Source organism: Passer domesticus, chromosome 2 (assembly GCF_036417665.1).
Source record: "Passer domesticus isolate bPasDom1 chromosome 2, bPasDom1.hap1, whole genome shotgun sequence".
NCBI lineage: Eukaryota > Metazoa > Chordata > Aves > Passeriformes > Passeridae > Passer > Passer domesticus.
In genome coordinates this window covers 74,693,571-74,713,571 of record NC_087475.1, presented here as the reverse complement: position 1 = coordinate 74,713,571, position 20,001 = coordinate 74,693,571, and the positions used below count along the sequence as shown (strand labels likewise).

Below are 20,001 nucleotides of genomic sequence, written 5' to 3'. Positions count from 1 at the left end.
CCAACTCAGGATATTCCATGATTCTTGAAGTTAGTAAAGGAACACTTAATTTAAATAAGTGCAGTTGTACGGTACAGGCAGCCTTCCCACTTAAAATGTGTTATTTTGCATACGCATCTATCAGTCACCAAATCTCTGATTGTACTTAGTCCCAGCCTGATCTTGATTGAAGCCAAAGGAAATAAATGCAGTCTAAGACAGTAGATATTTAAAGTTTTACTTAATTAAATGGCTATTTTTATATTCTTATGTGAGCACTCAAGATGCAGTGCTGTGTATCATGAATGCTTGTTCTCCCTTGCTTATTACAGCGGCAGCGTGTGTTTGGAGTTACTTCCAGCTTGTGTGATCTGTCTTTTCCAAACAGGGTTTCTGTCATGTCTGCTTTAAGGGTGTAAAAGAAACATGGCAGTTAAATAGAATGTCATGCTTGTGATCTGCAGCATCATAATTTTTTTTAATGCAACGTCTAGGCAATTTCAACCTCTGTCAAAGAAGAGGAGGTGTAATTTTAAGTGCTCACAGAAGGAAAAAGTAGATTTTTTTTGTATGATTGATACTTAATCATCCTTTGACATGTCGAATCCCTGGGGGATTTCAATAGATAGTGCACACCTATGAAAATGTACAGTATGAGAGAGCATTTTCCAAGTGCTGCCTTCTTCTGACAGTGTCAGGTTAAGAGAGCTGCTGAAAGTTAGTGCCACTTGCCAGAATGTATTTAGCTCTGCCGTTCTTACTGTACTTGTCCTCCCAATAGCACTCATAGGAAGGGAGGAAGTCAGAGTTATGTGAAGGGGCTCTCTGCAGTTATTCTGTGACTGTTTTCTGTGGGAACAAATTGCATTCTTGACATGAAACTGCTTCAGTTTTGCAACCAATAAGACTGACCCAGCTGCAAATGGGCTTTTCCTTGAAACATTGAACATCATGGTTCTGTTTGATACTGGACTTTCAGTATACTTTTTTTACTTGGCTGTGTGGTCAATAATTACTGTTTTATCTATTTCTTCTGTGTGCAGATATAAATGACTCTTCTTTAAGCTGAACCATGAGTCTTGCATTGCACGATCTGCTGGTTTGTTGTCGTCGCCTTGAAAATGAGAAAGCTGTGGAGCGAAGGGTAACAAGTTTTCTTTTGGGCACTGTACTTCAAATGGCAATGAAGGGAATCATAAACAATTATTCTTCTTGTAATACGTTTTCAGAAGGAAATTGAAAATTTCAAGCGACTTCTCCGTGATTCTGAAACAGTTCTCCAGCTGGACCGGAATTCTGATTCTAAACAAGGAAAACAACTCAACTGGGATGCTGTATTTAGGTAATTTCTTGGTTTTATTTGTGAATGGTCACAATTTTCTTGAATGGCACATCATTCTTTTGTTTGTTAGGCCTATTTTAATGCTTTCTGTATATTGATTTAGACTTCTTGTCAGCTTATAAACAAGTAATTACTTACCTTAATCTCCAAAGGAAGTAAGTTTAAAATGGTCAAAAGTGCCACTTATCCCAACTGAAAACTGCTAGGAAACTCATTAATTGGGTAGATTCTTTTCCTTGCAAAAATAATAGTTACTTTCTTAAATGGAAAATTATTCTTCCTTTTGGATTTTCAATCTATAGTTCTTATGTGGATTACAGGTAGCTTTGTTAAAGTTTCTTGTTGCTGAATTCCTCAAGACACAGTAGAAGGACTGTGGCATGTTTGTAGAGGCTAATCTTTGGTACAGTATGCTTCAGGTGTACTTTACTAAGCATGAGTGTGATAAATTCTTACAGCAGCTTCAGCCAGTGTTAAATTTCATGGTGAAAGTTCATGTAAATTATTACTTTTCATTTAATGGGTTCCTGCATTCCTGCTTTCCATTATGTTTTTTTTTAATTTGACAGCATTGGAATAGTTTTTGTTTCACAGGTATACCAAAAGTTTCATAAAAAGTACTTGATACATTTTATGTGTTGCTTTAGAGACAGTAATGTATTGGGAATACACAGGAGGAATACAAAAATAAAGCCTCTAAACTGAAATCAAATAGAAGGCCAGAAAATCTATAGCAATTGCAGGGGCGAATACAGATAAAAGTTTAATTTATTCATAGATATAAGATGTGATCCATATATTAACTTTGAATTATAAGGAAATAGGACTTGAAGGCTTTCCCAATAAAAGCAATGATAAGTACTTCTTATTATTTTGTTTTATAATGTTGCGGCATAAATAAAAATACTTAACAATGCTTTCTTTCCTAGTTGTAAGTTGTATGTTTAGCACTGTGCAAACTTTAAAGGAAAGTTTGGTTCCTACTCTAAGTTGCTTCTGGGTTATCTTTAAAACTTGCATCTCCTTTTATAGACTGTTTTCCAGTCATGCTTGGACTGTAGTGTATTTCAATTGAGTTTCATCTTTGATAATTAGAATTGTGAGAAGAACAGGAACTGGCATTTTAGCCTAAGCCAACATTTTCCTATTTTACTTCAGTCATAAATGAGCAGATCCATGGTTAATCTCTCTTTCATTTTTGAAGTGTCCTGCAGAAATATTTCCAGAAAGAACTTAAAAACCTGCAGCTGACAAAACCAAATGCATCTGCTTCAACCCAGACTGCAAGACAGAAAAAGATACAAGAAGTTGGAAGCTTGGTCAAATACTTCATCAGATGTGCTAATAAACGTCAGTAATACACATTATCATGTAGAGATACTGGTTTGGTTTGGTGCTTTGCTTTCAACTTTGAATTTTAACTTTGACATTACCAATGTAGGGTTCATCATATTTGCTTCCAGATGTTTGCTATTTAAATATCTTAATGTGAATCCATCATTTGTGCTCCTTATCTGTCCTTTTTGATGTTCACAGTGTGTTTTTCTAATTACTCAATGTCTCTATAATTGATATATCCTCTCACTGGTAATTTATATTTTAGAAACAGTTTAAGAAAATATTTCCTCATAGAACTGTTTCAGAGCTGTAAGTTTATGGGTTTTGTTGTTTTGGTTTTTAATTAGGTAGCATGTACAAACAATTAATTCCAGATTTATTTGGCAGAATTTGAGTTAATTAAATAATCTCTTGTTGTTTCTTCATATAGGAGGACCCAGACTGAAATGTCAGGAACTTCTGATTTATGTAATGGAAATTATAAGAGATCCAATAAGTTGTGCTGCTTATGGTTCTGACTGTAGTAGTATACTCCTAAAGGATATCCTGTCAGTAAGGAAATACTGGTGTGAGATAACCCAGCAGCAGTGGTCAGGTAAGATTTTTGAGCCTGCTGAGAAATATGTTTTCCTTTTGTAGAAGTATGTTTTAATTTGTTTGATGTCCTGTTCTGTGAGGTAGTGCACAAAATATGGAGTAAAGCAGTGTCAGCCTCTAAGGGCTTACACTTGAAGTAAACAAAGCAACAAAGATTAGGAATTATTTTTTTTTCTTTTTGTGTACTGTTTGTCTATTCTTGCTGAAACATAAGCACTTCTGTACTTATCAGGTCATGCATGTATGGATGGTCTGCACAGGTCACTGGAAGAGAACACAGGCATGGAGAGCCAGTGGGTTGCTGTGTGGTGGTTGGTTTCTTTAGGAACATGGAAGTTAGCTGAGTCTGTGTGTGGGCAAAAACAAGAAGTGTGGCAGAAGAAATGTTGACATTAGATTGTAAGGAGCACAGTGGAATTTGGTTACTGAGGTGAGGCAGGGCTGAAGGCCATAAATCTAGAGGAAGTCAGACTTGAATCCAGTAAGTGAAACAAGTTGCCTTTATTAAAGGAGGGGTATATAATCTTTGTAAAAGTTACTGTAACCTTTTCTAGTGATTTCACCTTAATGCTTGCTTATAATTCTTGGAGTACATTAGAGAAGTCAGCTTTTTATTTATAAAATCAGGGATCTGTTGCTGTTGAAAGTAGGAACATGGATTCCAGCTGTTGACCAGAGAGTGGTGGTCTGTGTATCTTTAATGCAATATTTTGTGTCAAGATTTTTTTCATGTAATCCTCTGTAATACATATGTTTATAATTATCTGCATTTTTTTTATACATTTGCAGATTTGCTGACCCAGTATGGCCATTTATATCTCAAACCTTCTGGGAGCATTAATAGAGCCTTAGTGGCTAGGATAATTCACACACTTACAAGAGGATACTGCTTCCAAACTGATGGGTTGTGTTCTGACATGCTTGTCTTCTTTTCAAAAGCAATGCAGTCTGCAAGGTATGTTGCAAGTGCTCCTTTTGTATGCTAGAAAATAACTTATATTAAGTACTTGGGATTAGACTTGAGTAATAACAGGTAATAATTCTTCAGATATATTTTCTTCTGCTTTTGAGTGGCAATTAAGGAATTTCTCTAATACTCATTTGTTAGGCAAATACTATACTGAATGTTGTTACTTGCTAGTATTTGCATTTAAACAATACTTATGAAAATAAATAAGGTTATTTCTCTTGGAAGTTTGAGTGTTAGGTTTTGTGTTACAGGCAGGAGAAGAATACTGCAGGCCTGGATCATATTGTTGGAGCAATGAATATCTTCTGCAACAAGTTTGCTGACAACTGTCGCATACGGATTTGCAAATTAGGGGAAGAAATTTTGCCTACAGTGCTTTACATATGGACTCAGTATAGACCAAAGGATTCCCTGAAAGAATCAATAATTGAGTTATTTCGTCTGCAAGTTCATATTCATCATCCAAAGGGTGCAAAAACTCAGGGAAAAGGTACAATAAAAAGCTTAATTTCTTTTTACTGCTGCATGTGGTTGTTTAAATTATTGTGCCAACTCAGAATTTTGATACTGAGTCTTGGAAACATTAGTGGCAGTGATGATTATTTGTCAGTAGTTTTATGCTGTGGGTTAATACTGAGTGAAAGTGAAAAGGAGTTTTCAAATTGTATCCACTAAGACCGTATTAATTGTGTTAAGTCCTTTAAAGCTTGGGGCATCTTTTAATCAAAAGGCAGTTTTAATTGCTAAATGAAAATACAAAGTCTTTGGGGAAAGGAAATAATAGTTTAGATTTGGTTTAGATTGCCACAGGTATTGGCGTTTTACCAGATCTATTTAAACCCAGAAATTACTACTGTTAGTCGAGTGTGACATACACTATAAAACTGGGCAGAGGATATGACTCAGTAATTATGTTTGTTGTGGTCTGTTTTAGTTCTAGCGTAGTTTTTTTTAGTATTTGGTACAAATCTATCCATTACCTTTAACTGTATTCTTTTCACTTAGATGAGGAATTGTTTATTGCAAACTTAATTCCTACCCTACTTACTTCTATATCCTGATTAAACGCTCTCTTAACTTTTCCCCTTTTTTACTTTATTCGTTCTAAAGTATAGAATTTTCAGGTCTGCACTTGCTAAACTTTGTTTGCCTTACTCAGATTTTGTCTGTATTTTGCATTGTCTTGGTAGGTTTATGTGTTGTATCGGGTGGGTGATACATGCTATCTTTTAATTCTTTTTGCATGTACAGGTGCATATGACTTAACAAAGTGGCAAAGCATCTTACATAACCTGTATGATCTGCTGGTGAATGAAATAAATCTCATCAGTAGCAGAGGGAAGTATTCTTCAGGCTCACGCAATATTGCTGTAAAGGAAAATTTAATTGAGTTAATGGCTGATATCTGTCATCAGGTAACATTTTTGTTTGAATATAAGATTGACTGTATAATTACTGAGCCATATGTTTTGCTGAAGTATTCATATCTTTTATCTATATTCTGTTGTGTTTTGTTAATTCTGTACAGTTTAGACATGTATTATACTGCATTTCATTGTGTTTCTTGTTAGGCTGTAAGTATTTCAGTTTTCTTGTACATACTGCTGCTTTTTTTTTTCTTTAATTTGCAAACTTTAAAATTTCTCTTTATGAAAGGTTTTTACAGAGGATACCAAAGTCCTGGAAATTACCCAGTCTTATGCTGTTTCACAAAGAGAGCCCAGTGAGGACACGCTGCCGAACAAGCGCAGGAGGATTGAGCTTGGCTGGGGTGTAATTCGAGACAACCTGCAGAGATCCCAGAAGGATTTTGATGTCATACCTTGGTAATAACATCTTTACATGGAAAAAGTATCACTCCAGACATCTTTTACATTTAACAATCTCCTGAATATGTTGTGTATTTAAGTTGAGGGGCTGGACATGCTGTGATTATATATCTAAGCAGTGAACTTAGATTGTCAGAGCATTTGAAAAGTTGCTCTAAGCTGGCATTGTCATGGTACAGTAACCTGTAAGAGTTTGGCCATTGTGGTCTATTCACACAGTTTTTTGTAATACCTGTCCTGAAAACTGTTCCAAGGCCTGGCTTCTTACCTTGGACCTTGATTGAGGGGTATTTTGTTTGTCACGAGGGACCTCTGAACTGTAAGAAGCTGTTAGTGATAGTGAGGCTAGATGAGCAGTCTTTACAAGTGAAAATGGTAGAAATACTGAATCTTTACCTTTTGGTAGTAAACAAATCAGCTAAGTACTGTAAAATGTAAATGAGAAATGGCAATTGAAGAAGGCTTTGTTTGTTTATTTCCGAAAGTGCAAATTATTCTGTATGTTTGGTATTAATTGCTTCACTTTGTGTTCTCAAGGTTACAGATTACAAGTCAGCTAATATCCAAGTATCCCATGAGTATTCCTAGCAGTGAGCTGCCTGCCTTACTCAATGTCCTTCACCAGTTACTGCCTCAGCAGCGCCGCGGAGAAAGGACCCCGTACGTGCTGAAGTGTCTCACAGAGGTGGCTTTGTGTCAAGCCCAGAAAACTGATTTGAAAAGCACCCACAAGTTGGAGCTCCAGAGAACCTGGGCCAAGATCTGGACTCTTACCATTCGCAGCGTTAGCCTTCAGCAAATTGAAGCTGAGAGCTTTGGGCTGCTTGGAGCTATGATTCAAGGGAACCTTGTTGTAACAGATAAGGAGCTCTGGAAGATATTTTCAGGACCTACATGCAAACCTTCGAGGTAAAATGGAATCAAGGATAGTGTCTTGTGTCTGATTCACATTTCTCTTTACTGTGTTACTCAATATTAATGTTGTTGTGACTGTATTTCTATTCAAGAACTGCACATATTTATGTTCTAAGCATTTGAAATTATCATAAATGTGTAGTAAGACTGAAAGCAGAGGCAGAAGAGGCAAGCATCTTCACTTTTAGAATATACTAAAATTTAAAATGGACTAAAAATTTAAAGATCTGACAGGCAAATACTGATTTTTTAAAGTTAAGAAGCATGTTTTCTTCTGAATTTTTATTCTGAAATAAGTACTCTGACATAGTCTTTAAGATAAGTAGGAAATGTCTGTAATAGCCAAGAAAAATGAAAATGCAAAGATTTTAATGAAGCAGTTGACCAGTACGCATGCTTTTTAACTTGCTTATGTACTTGATGCTTCCTGTGCATGCAGAAATACTCACTTTGCTTTAGAGTGCTAATCAACAAATACCACATGGTTTCTCACAGATCCCTGTTCCATTTTTGTTGCAGTTCTGCTGTATGTTGTTTATCGTTGGTGATGTCTGCCTATTCAGTGCCAGAAAATTTGGACATAGGAGTGGAACAGAATAGTTCTGAAAGAAATCTGGGTTCTGTGGTAAGGGAGGCAATAATGAAATGGCTCCTGTCCAGCTACTTGGAGGAAGAAATAGAAGAATGTGCAGAATTGCCTCCTGTGCTCCTCAGGTAAAGTTTTTGTGGCATAATTTTACATGTAAGCTCACCCTGTAACACCAAAAAAAAAATCTGCAGGGAAAAATGTATTATATTAATGCAGAATTCTGTTACATTAAATCTTAAGCAGAGCCTGTAGGGTTTTTCAGCTTCCTGTAGAATGTCATTCTGGGGATATAATTTGTTTATCTGTCGATATCATGACAGATATGTGACCTATGCATTTGAAATCTTCAATGAAAACTTAAATTTCATTGAAGATACCCTGTTAATCTGGTCAATGTTTGTGTGTGCTTCAGGAATCCCAAGAGCTTGTCTGGTTGCAAGAAAATATGAAAAACATTTTCTTTCTTTCAGTGATTTTCCTCATCTTGTATTACAAAAAGTTCTTGTGAGCCTTACAATGAAGAACTGCAGAGCCTCCATGATCTTTTTCCAAAATGATGCTAAATGGTATGTTTTTAAATTAGTCATTATAGGTACTTAAGTGGGATTGCTGCTGCATCTTTCATCAATGCTTTGGACTATATCCAGTTTCCTCTTAATAAGACTAAAATGTGTGTAACTTGTTCTGATACAAGACTTACCTACCTGAAGTTAAAAATACTAGTTTCAGGGGCTTTGTGGATTTCTGCTTCAGCTGTGTCAAGTAGGCTGAGGTCAGGGACCCCAGTACAAAGCAGATGCTGCTCCATGACTGCAGAAGGTATGATCTGTGTACAGGCTTCATGTTTCCTTACAGTTCAAGTAGAGCTGGAATGATATTGTCCATTCCACAGTGAAAGTCATGTCAGAAAGTAAAGGTCAGCCAGGCTTCAGAAGCACAAAAAGATAAAATATTTTATTTTGCTTTTGTATATTTCCTGTATTTAATAATAGTATGTAAGACTTGTAAGTTATTGCTGTTTCTCTTCTTCAAGCGAGCAACATGTGCAAGGGAAAGAAGAAAATAATTTTTCTGATGTTGAAGAGCTGTACCTGCAGACTACATTTGATGAAATGGATATTTTCACTAACTTTGGAGTGAATGTTGCTGATAAAAATGTGACTGGTTCAAGACTTGCCATCAACCAAAATCTTAGGGAAACACTGGAGAACTGCCTTTTAGCAATGTCAGAAAAACTTTTAAGCAGTTGTGGTCCTATGGTAAGTTAGAAATTGTTACATCCTTGCATTTGTGCTCCCAAACAATCTATTTCCAAGGCAAAGTGTATGGAGTCTGTATTTTGTGGTGATGAGTTGCTGGTATTTATACTGTGTATTTGGTTTAGTCTAAGGTTGTTGCTGCAGAGCACCTTGTCCGCTGTGTCAGTCTCGTGGCTGGTGTTCTGGGCTGCTATTGCTACACTGGTATTTTTAAAGAGGAGGATGCCTGTAAGTCAGCATTGTTCCAGAATGCTAAGGTAAGCAGTAATGCACTTGGGACCTATTAAAATTAAATAAAGCATTGAATATAAATTAATTCGTAAAATTCTGCTTGTACTGACACATTTTTAGAGCACATCTATCCCCTCAGAAGAAAACAGCTTAGAGAGATTTAAATTTGTTACTGTTGCTGAAGGAGAGGAGTTGCTGAAATTCTTTCAGTACACCCGTGCATGAGTTTTGCAGTGGAGATTATTCCAAATATTGATACATTTCTGAGTCGCGCCTTTCAAAAAATGGAAGTCATGGACATGTAGAAAAAGGACTAATTTGAGGATAACAAGTCCTTTCATTTGTAGGTCTTTTATTCAGGAATTTAAGATAATTTGATGGTTTAAACCAGTATGAAGACTGCTATTGCTATTGTTTTTATTATTAGTACTATCTGAGTGGTTCTTGGCTTAAATACAGAAACCCAAAACTTACACTTTATGGAGATGTGTTGTATTTTTATTTTTTTGATGAAAATGTAATTGTTTCAAGCACACCTAAGCCATGGTTTTGTCACTACTTGAGCAAAATGAGCACAACAAAACTCACAGAAAAAAAATGTGGATTCATTGATGCACACTATGAATATCAAAGCTGTATGAATGAGAACCCTTTTCTTTTGGGAAAATGTGTGTACTGTGTAGGTGCCAATGTATAAGGGCTGAGGTTTTCTAACCATGTTGTATTTTTACTAGTCTCTCATTCATTATGCTGGAGAAAGCATTTCCCAATCTAAAAACAAACTAAATGAAGATACCCAGATCAACGCACTGAGGACCTTGATAATGCAGTGTACAAAATGTTTGTGCAATTGTACCAAGGTAAAGTTTATAAACGAGTTTAAATTTCTTTCTACATGAATGAGATCAGGAAATTGAGTACATCATACCTTTAATTACTGAAAAAAAATTATTAATCTATCTGTGCCTCTTGCTTCCTTACAGAACAGTGCTAATAAGATGCTGTCTAATATATTCCTGCGTTTGTTAACATCAAAATTTATGAACGATCTGATAGATATTTGCAAGAATCTGGTAAGTACATTCTGTCTGTTTCTGAATCAGTGCTCTTCTGCGAGGGGATTGTTTTTACAGCACAGTAATCTGAAGGCAAACCAAACAAGATACATATTACTGAAAAAAACAAATTGAAATACATTGAGTTGTGTAGAAAGTTCCTAAATGGAAACATTGCTGTTTAACATTTGAACACAGGCTTAGGGTAAAAAAAGGAGCAGATGGATAACATTTGATCAAGGTTAGCATTCCAGCTCACATTAAAAAACAAATCTATGCTGTTTCTCATGTTTTTATTACTTTCTTGCAGTAGAGGTGTATACAAAATAATTCTATACCACTAGACAGTTAATGTTAATACACTTGTAAAGGAGCGGGGTTTTTTGTTTTTATTATGTGGATAGTAAATCTTACTGTAAATGACTCCTTTCCCACTGGGAAAAGTGGAAGTATGGCACATCACTGCACAATTCTTAGAACTTCTCTTTAGTACATGCTGCTGTAGTCAGGTCTAGGTAGGCAAATTCCTGCTTTTCAGATGAGGAAGAGCTGGGGGTTTTGCCTTGTGCAACTTATCATCTGATAGGGAAAGTAGTAATTAGTTTGCCCTCAGAAAATCACATGCCTCCTTTTAAATTCTTTCTAATTATGAAATATGGTGAGAAGTTGGTGAGTCTTAAGAAAAGAACTGTTTTTTAAAAACTAACATTGTCGTTGGCAGAATCTAGAATGCAGAAATCAGTATCTGTCTGAGGAAGTTTCTGTCCTAAAGAGAACAGTTCAGATAGTGTATAGAAAACAGGTTTATTACAAAGGATGAAATTCCATCAATTCTGTGTCACCCTTACTTCTTCCCCTGTTCTAGTTCACTGGAAAACTGCAGTGTCTCTCCTTGTGCTGTGTCTGTGATGTTTCTTCTGTCCCTAAAAAACAACTTTAAAAGGCTGTGGTCTTTTTGTCAGATGACAGTTACTGGAAAGCCAAGTGTACTGGGAGAAGTGGATCTCAGGAATGATCCTGAGGAGAGTATAATGGAAGTAGATAACCGAGCATCTGACGGTTTGTTTGATGATCATTCAGTGACTGACATCAGTGATACAAATGAATCTGGTGACATGCAAAGTGCAACAGGTAAGTCTTTTCTACTTCCAAAAGCTTGGTTTTGCAAGTATCTCTTTGCTTGAAACTTACTAAGGTACAAAATTTTGCTGCATTATTAGTATTTGAAGCAGGTAGTGGTTGAACCAGTTACTTTCTAAGCAGTAATAATGTTCATCAGTGCTTTAAAGATGTTAATGAAGTGTTCGAGCTCATTTAGAAAGGAGTAATTTGTTTTTAATGTTATAAATCAAGTAAGGCAAGAAGAGACACTAACTTTTTCAGAGTCAGAAGTTTTTGCATAGAAAAGACTAGAAAATGTGTCTATAGAATGCTTGTGTCTCATTAGATTGTGCTTCATTATCTTAAAAATAGTCCTATTTAACTTTTCTCCTTCTTCTGATCAATAATTCTTGAGAATGTATCTGGACCTTCAGAGGGAAGAGTATAAATCTGTCTGTTTATTCCTGTTAGGAGCTACAAGTACTGATGTTGCCTTTTGTTTTAAATTTTTAAAATGCCCTAGCTGCTCAGTAACAAATTAACATAAAGGTTGCTTGTACTCTGTCTTTTTTGAGAACTTATATTAGTTTTGCGAAGACTTAAAATGTTATCACCTCTTCTGTTGTCTTTGGAGAAGCATTTCTTACATGAGAATCTTACTTCCAGGTGCTTTGAGCCCATTAGCTGAAGAACAGTTGACAAAACAGGATTTACTTCTCCTTGAAATTGTGAGGTTCTTATGTATTTGTGTAACTACAGTCCGAGTTCAGGCACTGAGCTTCCGAGCCTGTGATATTCGGAGGAGGCTGTTAATGCTGACTGAAGGCAGTGTCTTTGACAGCACTAAGCCACTGCATCTGCACATGGTGAGTGTGAGGGGCTTTTACAGCAGAGCCACTTCTGTAATTGTACTGTTACTAAATTTGCATCGTCTTCTTGATTACACATTGTCTTTCTCCTGTTATCAGTCCCCTGGGAAGACTTAAAATGAGTACATTTGGTGTTTTTGAAGTGTGTTGTCATCAGGAAAACAGCAGTTGGAATTTGTAAGCCAGAAAATAAAGAGTTGAGAAAAATATATATCTTGCCTTTATAATAAATTATTTGTTAAAGAACTAGAAATAGTCTCTGCAGTAGAATAATATCTGTGGCTTAGTTTACAAAGGATATATTTTTAACTGCCAGAACTAGAAGTTTGATGATCTGTATTACTGTGTGGTGGTGTTTGCATGAACAGATGACCAGTCTAACATGCAGTTGCCGATTATAGGTGTCTTTCTGCATGGTTTTGTGTAAGACTTAACAAAAAAAGTTCCTAATTTTTCTTTTTGACTACTTATTTTTCCAAGTACTGTTTATAATTTTAGTTTTGTTTGGGCTTTTTATTCCATTTGGGTTTTTTATTCCGCAGTACTTGATCCTGTTGAAGGAGCTCCCTACTGAAGAACACCTCTTGCCTGCAGTGGATGTTGAAATGCTTCTTAAGCCTCTTTCGTAAGAAAGAAACTATTCAGCATGTTTTACATCTATTTCAGGGGATTTGGTGGCTTTTTCAACATATTTTTTTTCTTCTTTCTTTACAGTAATGTGTGTTCTTTGTATCGTCGAGATCAAGAAGTTTGTAAAGTAATCCTGAATAATTTGCTCCCTATAGCTGCAGGGTTGGCCCAGTTCAAAGAACCTGCTGAAGAGGCAGGAAATGCCAAAGGACAGTTTTTGACAGTTGTTGGAGCTTTCTGGTAAGTTATTTAATTCATGAGTATGTTGTACATAAAATTTTTGATTTTTAGTTTTTATCTTTGCTATCAGTAAGAAGATTGTAGTGCTGTTATGTGTCTTGCTTGGTTGTTTTATTTTTTTTTGTCTTGTTTTTGTGTACTGTGGAATCTTTATGCAGCATTTAACTTCTCAGATTCTGTGTGTCATTCTATATTTGTACCAAAAAATTAATCCTTAAGGTAGTACCAGAATAATGAACACTACCACGGCTGTATATAAACAAAGACTGATTCTATGCTGAATGGTATCAGTAATTATGACAAGAGCTGAATTTCAGCAACCCAAAAAGAATATTGTTTGCAATTACCAATAAAAATTTCAAGTCCTCCCAAGCATGCCCGTGGAGCACTAAAGAGTCAACTGTGAGCAGCAGAAACTAGCTTGCTAGAGTGTTTCTCAAAATTTTGGACAACTTTTTCTGTTAATTGAGTATTCCTTGTTTTAGGCATTTATCTCAAGGAGGGAAGTGCACAGCATCAGTAAGAGTGGCCCTTTTAAATTGCATGAAAACTCTGCTTGAGGTAACCCCAGATTTTCTGACATTCATTAGCTTACTAAATACTTATTTAAGATGTATTTAAAAACAGTGTCTAAATATCTTTTGCATATTGCAGTGTATCTTCTGTACATTTTGAATCACAATATTAATTTTCTTCAGGTTGATCCTCATTGCAAGTGGGCAATCCTTAATGTGAAAAATGAAGATGTCCCTGTGAGTGATGCTTTCCCACATTTCCTTGCAGACAGTCACCATCAAGTTCGCATTCTTGCTGCAAAGTCAATTACCAGGTGATAATGTAGATTTTTTTTCTGTTTGTAGGAGTAATGCTTAATTTCACAATAACTGGATGTCACTTCTGCTACTGCATAGCTGCTCTTTTCGACACTTCTGGAACTGCAATTTTGTCAGAATATAAAAGCCTATCAGATTTTGTTGAAGTGTTCCAACTTTGCATTTCAATTATTCTGTGATGTGAGAAATCGATATATATAGAGAAACTGCTCTGTAAGAAAATAAAGAAAAATCTATATAAGGCAATTAAGACAAAAATAATTACATTCAGAAAATCAGAACCTTATTGGTATGCACAACATACAGTAATTTTGTAGTGTTATGCTAATAATTAGTGTTCTTTTTTTTTTTAAAGTTTGTTTCAAGATGTGAAACAGAGAGATTCTTCTGGAATGTCAAGACCTCTTCCCCTGAAGCTCCAGCAAAAGGCTTTTGAGAATGCATACCTCAGAGTTCAGGAAGGAATGAGCAATCTGGTACCAGCATCTAGTCATTAGTTTTGCCTAGTTTTGATGTTTTGAATAAAATTACCTTTAACGTGATCATGTTTAGTTTTCTGAAAATATTAATTATTCTGGACTTCTGGTAATCTGAGCTTGTGAAACAAAATGATAGTCAGAAAATTCCTTTCATATCATGTCACTCACTGTTTTGCCCACATTAGAAGTTTGTAAGTTTGTAAACTATATGTTTCAGACTGCTCTTCTTTATCATACTATTTGTTATTGGCAGGTTCAGTGCTGTAACACGAATCGTAGAAAAATGTAGCCTCAATGATCTAGAAAACATATAAATAATGAATAAGGACCAGTGTAAATTAAATAATGTGTTTACATAGTATTAAACCAGATTTGTAAATTTCAGAAAGATCGTGTTTCCGGTGGTATTACAGCAGTGGTTTTCAAAACTGAGATTTGCTTCAAAATTTGAGCTATTCAGAAAAGGCTTGAAGTCAAGGAAAAGTTACGCTTCAGTGCAGTGACTGGAAATACAATGGTGTGATGTAGTACTGTGGAATTTAATTTTTCTTTTAGTGTCTTTCCCTTTTCTTCCTTCCTTGCTACCATGTTAAGTCATCTACTTCATAATTTTCCCTTTTTTTCTGTCATGCTGTTACCTCCCTGCATGTCGTCTCTCTTCCCTTTGTCTGCTGTGGTCTTGTTGCTGAGGCCTCCTCTTTCTGTCATCTTTTTCATCTCTCTGTACTGTCACCTCCAGCTCTTTGTCATCATCTGATTTCTGTGTTGCTTTGAGTCCTTGTTCTGTCCCCTGAGCTTAGTGGTGTCTGTTAGCTTTTGCCTTTCACTTCAGTTTCTTGTAACTTTTATTTAAACTAATCACTTGTCAACGCAGTGTCTTAATAGGGGGAGAACTGCATTTAAATAACAAGGCAGTTCTTCCCTATATGCCTCAAGGAGTTAAAAAAGCAGACTTGACTTGTACAGCCATATTTATGTCAGTGCCCTTAATTTTAAGTTATTTATGCTGATTTATTAACTAGGAAATTGCTTTAACAGAATATATGCTCAAGGTCTTCATAATTTCTTATTGTAGGTCAGGGGTGATGCAAGTCCTGAAGATGTTTTGGACAAACAGACTAATGGAAAAGCAGTTTTGCTGATGCTTATAACCATGGTTCTGTGCTGCAGTCCAGTCTGTGAAAAGCAAGCTCTGTTTGCTATTTGCCAGTCTGTGAAAGAGAATGGATTAGAGCCTCACCTGGTGAAAAAGGCAAGTCTGAGATTTCATTTGATATTTAGGTTATAAATTAAGGTTAGATTAGAAGATTAAGATTGGAAGACTACAAGATGTTTTGCTCAGTATTGAAATTTGTTAAGTATTGTAAAGGTATAACTAATATGATACTTATATAGCTGAATTAATTTGTCTTTATATTTCATGACTTACATAGAAATAATGAAATCGTGAAAGGCACTTGCAATGGTAAATCTTATATGTTCAAAGCCCAGATCTGAACTACAAATAGACTTTTATATGTTGAATATTGCAGATCTCATTTTAAAAAATCATTCTACCCAGAGGAAGCAAGTTTTTTATGTGGAAAATAGGTAAAATTAGTGCATTGTATTGGAAGATGGTATGTGTCTTGTGGAATTCTATTTTGAAGTTCACAAGAGTGTACTGAAATGATTGCTGTTCATACTTCAGCCTTTCATGCCAGTAATTTTTTAAGTGCCTGTGTTCCTTTTATCCTTTCTTTCTATTCACTGCTTCATGGTTTTGCACACAGTCTGTACCCTGAAAAATGGGTACTGGCCGTCCTTTCTTAACTCACATGGGTTAGTTGTAGTTCCTGGATTGCACTCTTGTGAGATATGGCAATACAAATAGTAAAATGGCTTATGCTAAAGAGGGGCTGAGTTTCACAAATATTCATTAAAAGGCTGGAGGGCACACATGGAGGTGTAATGTTGTCAGTTTGCCATAATACCATGTACTCTCTAATGCTATTTTTGCATTATTAATTCATGCATTTCAGGTTTTGAAAAAAGTGTCTGACATTTTTGGCTATAAAAGTATAGAAGACTTCATGACATCACATTTAGACTATTTGGTGATGGAGTGGCTGAAAATAAATGACACTGGATATAGCCTGTCTGCTTTTCCTTATGTTCTTCTGAACTATGCTAGCCTTGAGGAGTTCTACAGGTGAGTTTGCTATATGATGAAAGTATTATTTAGATTTTATGTACAATTTTGACACATGGTCTCAAATTGCTAAATGCAGTAATGCATCAGGATTTTGTTGTAAGGTGATGTGTTGAGAACTTCTGAAATGTATTCCAAACATCGTGTGTATTATATTTATGCAGGTAAGATTTTCTTTTTTTTGTGTGTGTGTGTGTGTAGCAGTAGCTAAACAATGATTGGAAGTTTAGTTATACAATAGAGGAATGGTATTTACTATGTGATGCTCAAGGTTTTTCTAAAAAGTAATTTAAGGACATTTTGGAAATGTATTTACTACATGTAGGTCTTGTTACAAAGTTTTGGTTCCACACCTGGTGATTAGAAGTCAGTTTGAAGATGTGAAATCACTTGCCAACAAGATTGAGAAGGACTGGAGACAAGTTCTGGCAGACTGCTTTCCAAAATTACTTGTAAATATCCTCCCATACTTTGCCTATCAAAGCCATGAAAAGAGTGAAGTAACAGAGCAAAGAGAAATGGCTTCTAAAGTCTATGACATGCTTAAGGATGAAAACTGCTTAGGAAAACAGGTATCCATTTAAAATGTGTAAATTGAGTTCTACGGTGTTTAACAGACCAGAAAGAAAAAATTATGTATTATGTAAATAGTTCCAGTTTATAGGTGCAAAAGTAATATTTTATTAAATTCAGACTAGATGAATTTTTATCCCAAGGATTTCAAGGAACTGTTCAATAGAAACTTTCAGGCAGAAAGTTGACTGAAGCATAATTTTTTTCATAGTGCAATAATTTTTTTTTACCATTCATTGTACAACCCTGAGTTTCTCTGTCATATATCTCACACTTTCCTCTTAAAATATTTTGTTAATGCTTTATGATGAGTCTTCTTCTCCAGAGGCAGACTCTATGTTCAGAACTAGTAGTAAAGTGAAACTTTTTTTATATATATATACTGTAGGAAAGCAGATTGTTCTTCCTGTCACTGCCATAGAGAAGCTTAACCAGGCTTAATTTATGAATGAATTGTATGTCATGGATGATGGAAGAAGTAGAGAATCTAGACAAGAAGTAGGCTTTCTCAGAAGCCAAAGAAATAATTCTGGCTGAAATACCTTTTTCTAATTAAAATGCTATTTTTCTTCTTGTAGCAAATGGACAATTTATTTCATAATAACTTGCCAGAGATCGTGGTTGAACTGTTGATGACTTTACATGAACCAGCTGGTACCACAGTCGAAGAAGGGTCTCATCTAAGTAAATACATAAGGTATGCACTTGCAGATTTTCTGAATGCTTAGTGTGTTTGTGTAACATTGTGCCTTAAAATGTGCACTTTGAGCATAAGAACAGGTAACCCTGAAGCTAAGAGGGTTTATTGTTACTAGTAATGATTTATCATAATCATACCTTCTCTGGGCTGTTGCGGCACTGCCAGTTGAGATGAGTTCAAACCTAGATGGACTGCCCTGTGTAAAATTGGTCAGGTTCTAGTCTATAAATTAAAATGATTGAATGGTTTTTAATAACTTGAAGTCATGGAGAGGGAAAGTGAACTGTTTGTTAGTTGCAGTGGCAGCTCTTGTCTTTGGTAAGGAGATTGGTTAAGCAATGCCAAATAAGCAAATTTTTAATTTATAGAAATAGCCTAGTGGCACAAATATGTTCATGTTTATTACATTTTCAGTCTTTGTTGTTGTCCTAAAATATCCCTACTTACATATAATTACCCAGATTTTTATCTTCAGATACAAACTTTTTGGAAAACCATTGCATTTTGTAAAGTTCTTGAAGAAGATACCTTTATTGTAAAAACAGTAAATTGAAAGAATCCAAAGCATTTCTCAGAAGATCTGCCAAAAGTTAAGTGGCTGAGAAGCTTGTAAACAAAGCTCTTTTTAAGAAGGAAATGGCAAGAACAAGAGTGATTAAACTTAGTTTATCTGCCTTTTTTACTACCATGATGCATTTCTTTTCTTTTTGAGGTCCGAGAAAATTTCACTACCCTGTTTTTTCTCCACCAAATTGTTCTCACAGTTACAAAATGCAGAAGATTTACACATAAATTATAACTAGATTTTTGTGCTAAGTACCTTAGATGAGACAAATGTGGGGAGTTTTAACACTATGGTCTTTCAAAAATATGGGAAAGAATGCTAAGAAAGTACAGTTTTGAAAGCTACCATAGAAGAACAACAAGCAGCTGCAAAATAAGCTGCATGTCACTTTTCTGGGTGCTTTTGATGCTTCTTACTGAAAGCAGATATTTTCTAGGGATTAATGTGTTTATTCATTAAGACACTGTATTAAATACAAGTGGTTTGACTTCTAAGAAGAAAAATATAAATCTCTTTTTTATTCATTTAGAGAACTGGATCCTGCTCCTAATCCTCCTCATTTTCCATCTTCTGTGATTAAGGCAACCTTGGACTATATCAGCAACTGTCATAAAAGCAAATTAAAAAGTATTGTAGCAGTTCTTTCTAAAAGCCCTGTAAGTATGATGATGTATGATGTAAGAAAATGATGAATTTATTTCCTGTAGAATTCAAAATTTCTATTATGGGTACCCTTTAGTTAAATTAGACATTTTCATAATTTCTCTATGAAGAAAATGAACAACATTAGACCCTTTTCTAGTCATTTGTTTGCCTTTTTACGTGGAAGATGTCCTAAATTCAGAGACAGAATTATGTGCATTATATAATTATATTACTTCATTAAATAATATATTATGTATGTAATGTGTCTCATGTAACTGTGTAAACTACGTAATTATATGCATTATATAATACATATAAAGTAGAGTAGTTTACTTTAAAGGTTGAGGAAATCTCTGTGTACCTGTTTAGAACGTGGCATATTTGTCATGTGTTTGAAGAATGTTCTAAAATAATTATACTTGGTCAATTTTAACTAAATACAGCCTACAATTAAAATATAAATTTACTTACTTTTACTGACAGTGTGAAAATTTTATACATAGGGATGTTTTTTGACACTTGATTTTCATTTGTTAAAACAGATATAGGACATAGGAAGTTATACAGCCTTGCAATAAATCATAAATATTTTACTGTGTTCTAAGTTTGTTCCTTAGAAAAGTATCTGTTTAAAGTTATGCTGTTTTGTTGCATATGTTGTCAACAACTTCCTTTGCCTACCTATAAATAATCTAAAAATAGGAAAAAAACTTTTCTAAACCGTGTTTTATCTAAATCTTTTGAGTGTAAAAGTTAATATTGCCAGCCAGTGGAGTAAGTTTTTTAAAATGTTAAACAACCTGCCTAGTGTTTTATAAATTTACAGTTGTAACAGTTGCAGCCTGTAGTGCTGTGTTCTGTGAAATAGTGCATCTTGCACATATGAACATTGTGTTTGAAGAAACACAGGTTGAATTCTTACCTGATGTTTTCATGGTTTTTAACTGGTGTTTCTCTGTTGATAGACAGCCAAACGTCACTGTTTGGCTTTCTGAAAAATGTGCATAGCATATCTCATGTAGGGGGAATAAGAAAGGAAAATGAAGGGGTATATGGCTTATAGTCCTATTT

The 20,001-nt window shown here is 35.1% G+C and overlaps 1 protein-coding gene across 4 annotated transcripts in view; it reads left to right on the top strand.

The window, feature by feature from the left end:
* ATM (ATM serine/threonine kinase) overlaps positions 1 to 20,001 on the top strand; it is a 56,468-nt gene that overhangs the window by 783 nt on the left and 35,684 nt on the right. For all 4 annotated transcript variants that reach the window (XM_064409354.1, XM_064409352.1, XM_064409353.1 and 1 more), the window contains exons 2-28: positions 1,023 to 1,123; positions 1,209 to 1,321; positions 2,526 to 2,671; positions 3,090 to 3,254; positions 4,046 to 4,211; positions 4,478 to 4,716; positions 5,478 to 5,641; positions 5,883 to 6,052; positions 6,593 to 6,964; positions 7,490 to 7,684; positions 8,030 to 8,125; positions 8,593 to 8,818; positions 8,944 to 9,075; positions 9,784 to 9,909; positions 10,033 to 10,122; positions 11,067 to 11,235; positions 11,872 to 12,071; positions 12,617 to 12,699; positions 12,789 to 12,944; positions 13,430 to 13,505; positions 13,643 to 13,773; positions 14,133 to 14,253; positions 15,332 to 15,508; positions 16,278 to 16,447; positions 16,773 to 17,019; positions 17,599 to 17,717; positions 18,815 to 18,941. In XM_064409354.1, coding sequence (XP_064265424.1) covers positions 1,052 to 1,123; positions 1,209 to 1,321; positions 2,526 to 2,671; positions 3,090 to 3,254; positions 4,046 to 4,211; positions 4,478 to 4,716; positions 5,478 to 5,641; positions 5,883 to 6,052; positions 6,593 to 6,964; positions 7,490 to 7,684; positions 8,030 to 8,125; positions 8,593 to 8,818; positions 8,944 to 9,075; positions 9,784 to 9,909; positions 10,033 to 10,122; positions 11,067 to 11,235; positions 11,872 to 12,071; positions 12,617 to 12,699; positions 12,789 to 12,944; positions 13,430 to 13,505; positions 13,643 to 13,773; positions 14,133 to 14,253; positions 15,332 to 15,508; positions 16,278 to 16,447; positions 16,773 to 17,019; positions 17,599 to 17,717; positions 18,815 to 18,941 — 4,248 coding nt within the window. In that variant the 5' untranslated portion in view covers positions 1,023 to 1,051. The remainder of the gene's footprint in view (positions 1 to 1,022; positions 1,124 to 1,208; positions 1,322 to 2,525; positions 2,672 to 3,089; positions 3,255 to 4,045; positions 4,212 to 4,477; positions 4,717 to 5,477; positions 5,642 to 5,882; positions 6,053 to 6,592; positions 6,965 to 7,489; positions 7,685 to 8,029; positions 8,126 to 8,592; positions 8,819 to 8,943; positions 9,076 to 9,783; positions 9,910 to 10,032; positions 10,123 to 11,066; positions 11,236 to 11,871; positions 12,072 to 12,616; positions 12,700 to 12,788; positions 12,945 to 13,429; positions 13,506 to 13,642; positions 13,774 to 14,132; positions 14,254 to 15,331; positions 15,509 to 16,277; positions 16,448 to 16,772; positions 17,020 to 17,598; positions 17,718 to 18,814; positions 18,942 to 20,001) is intronic.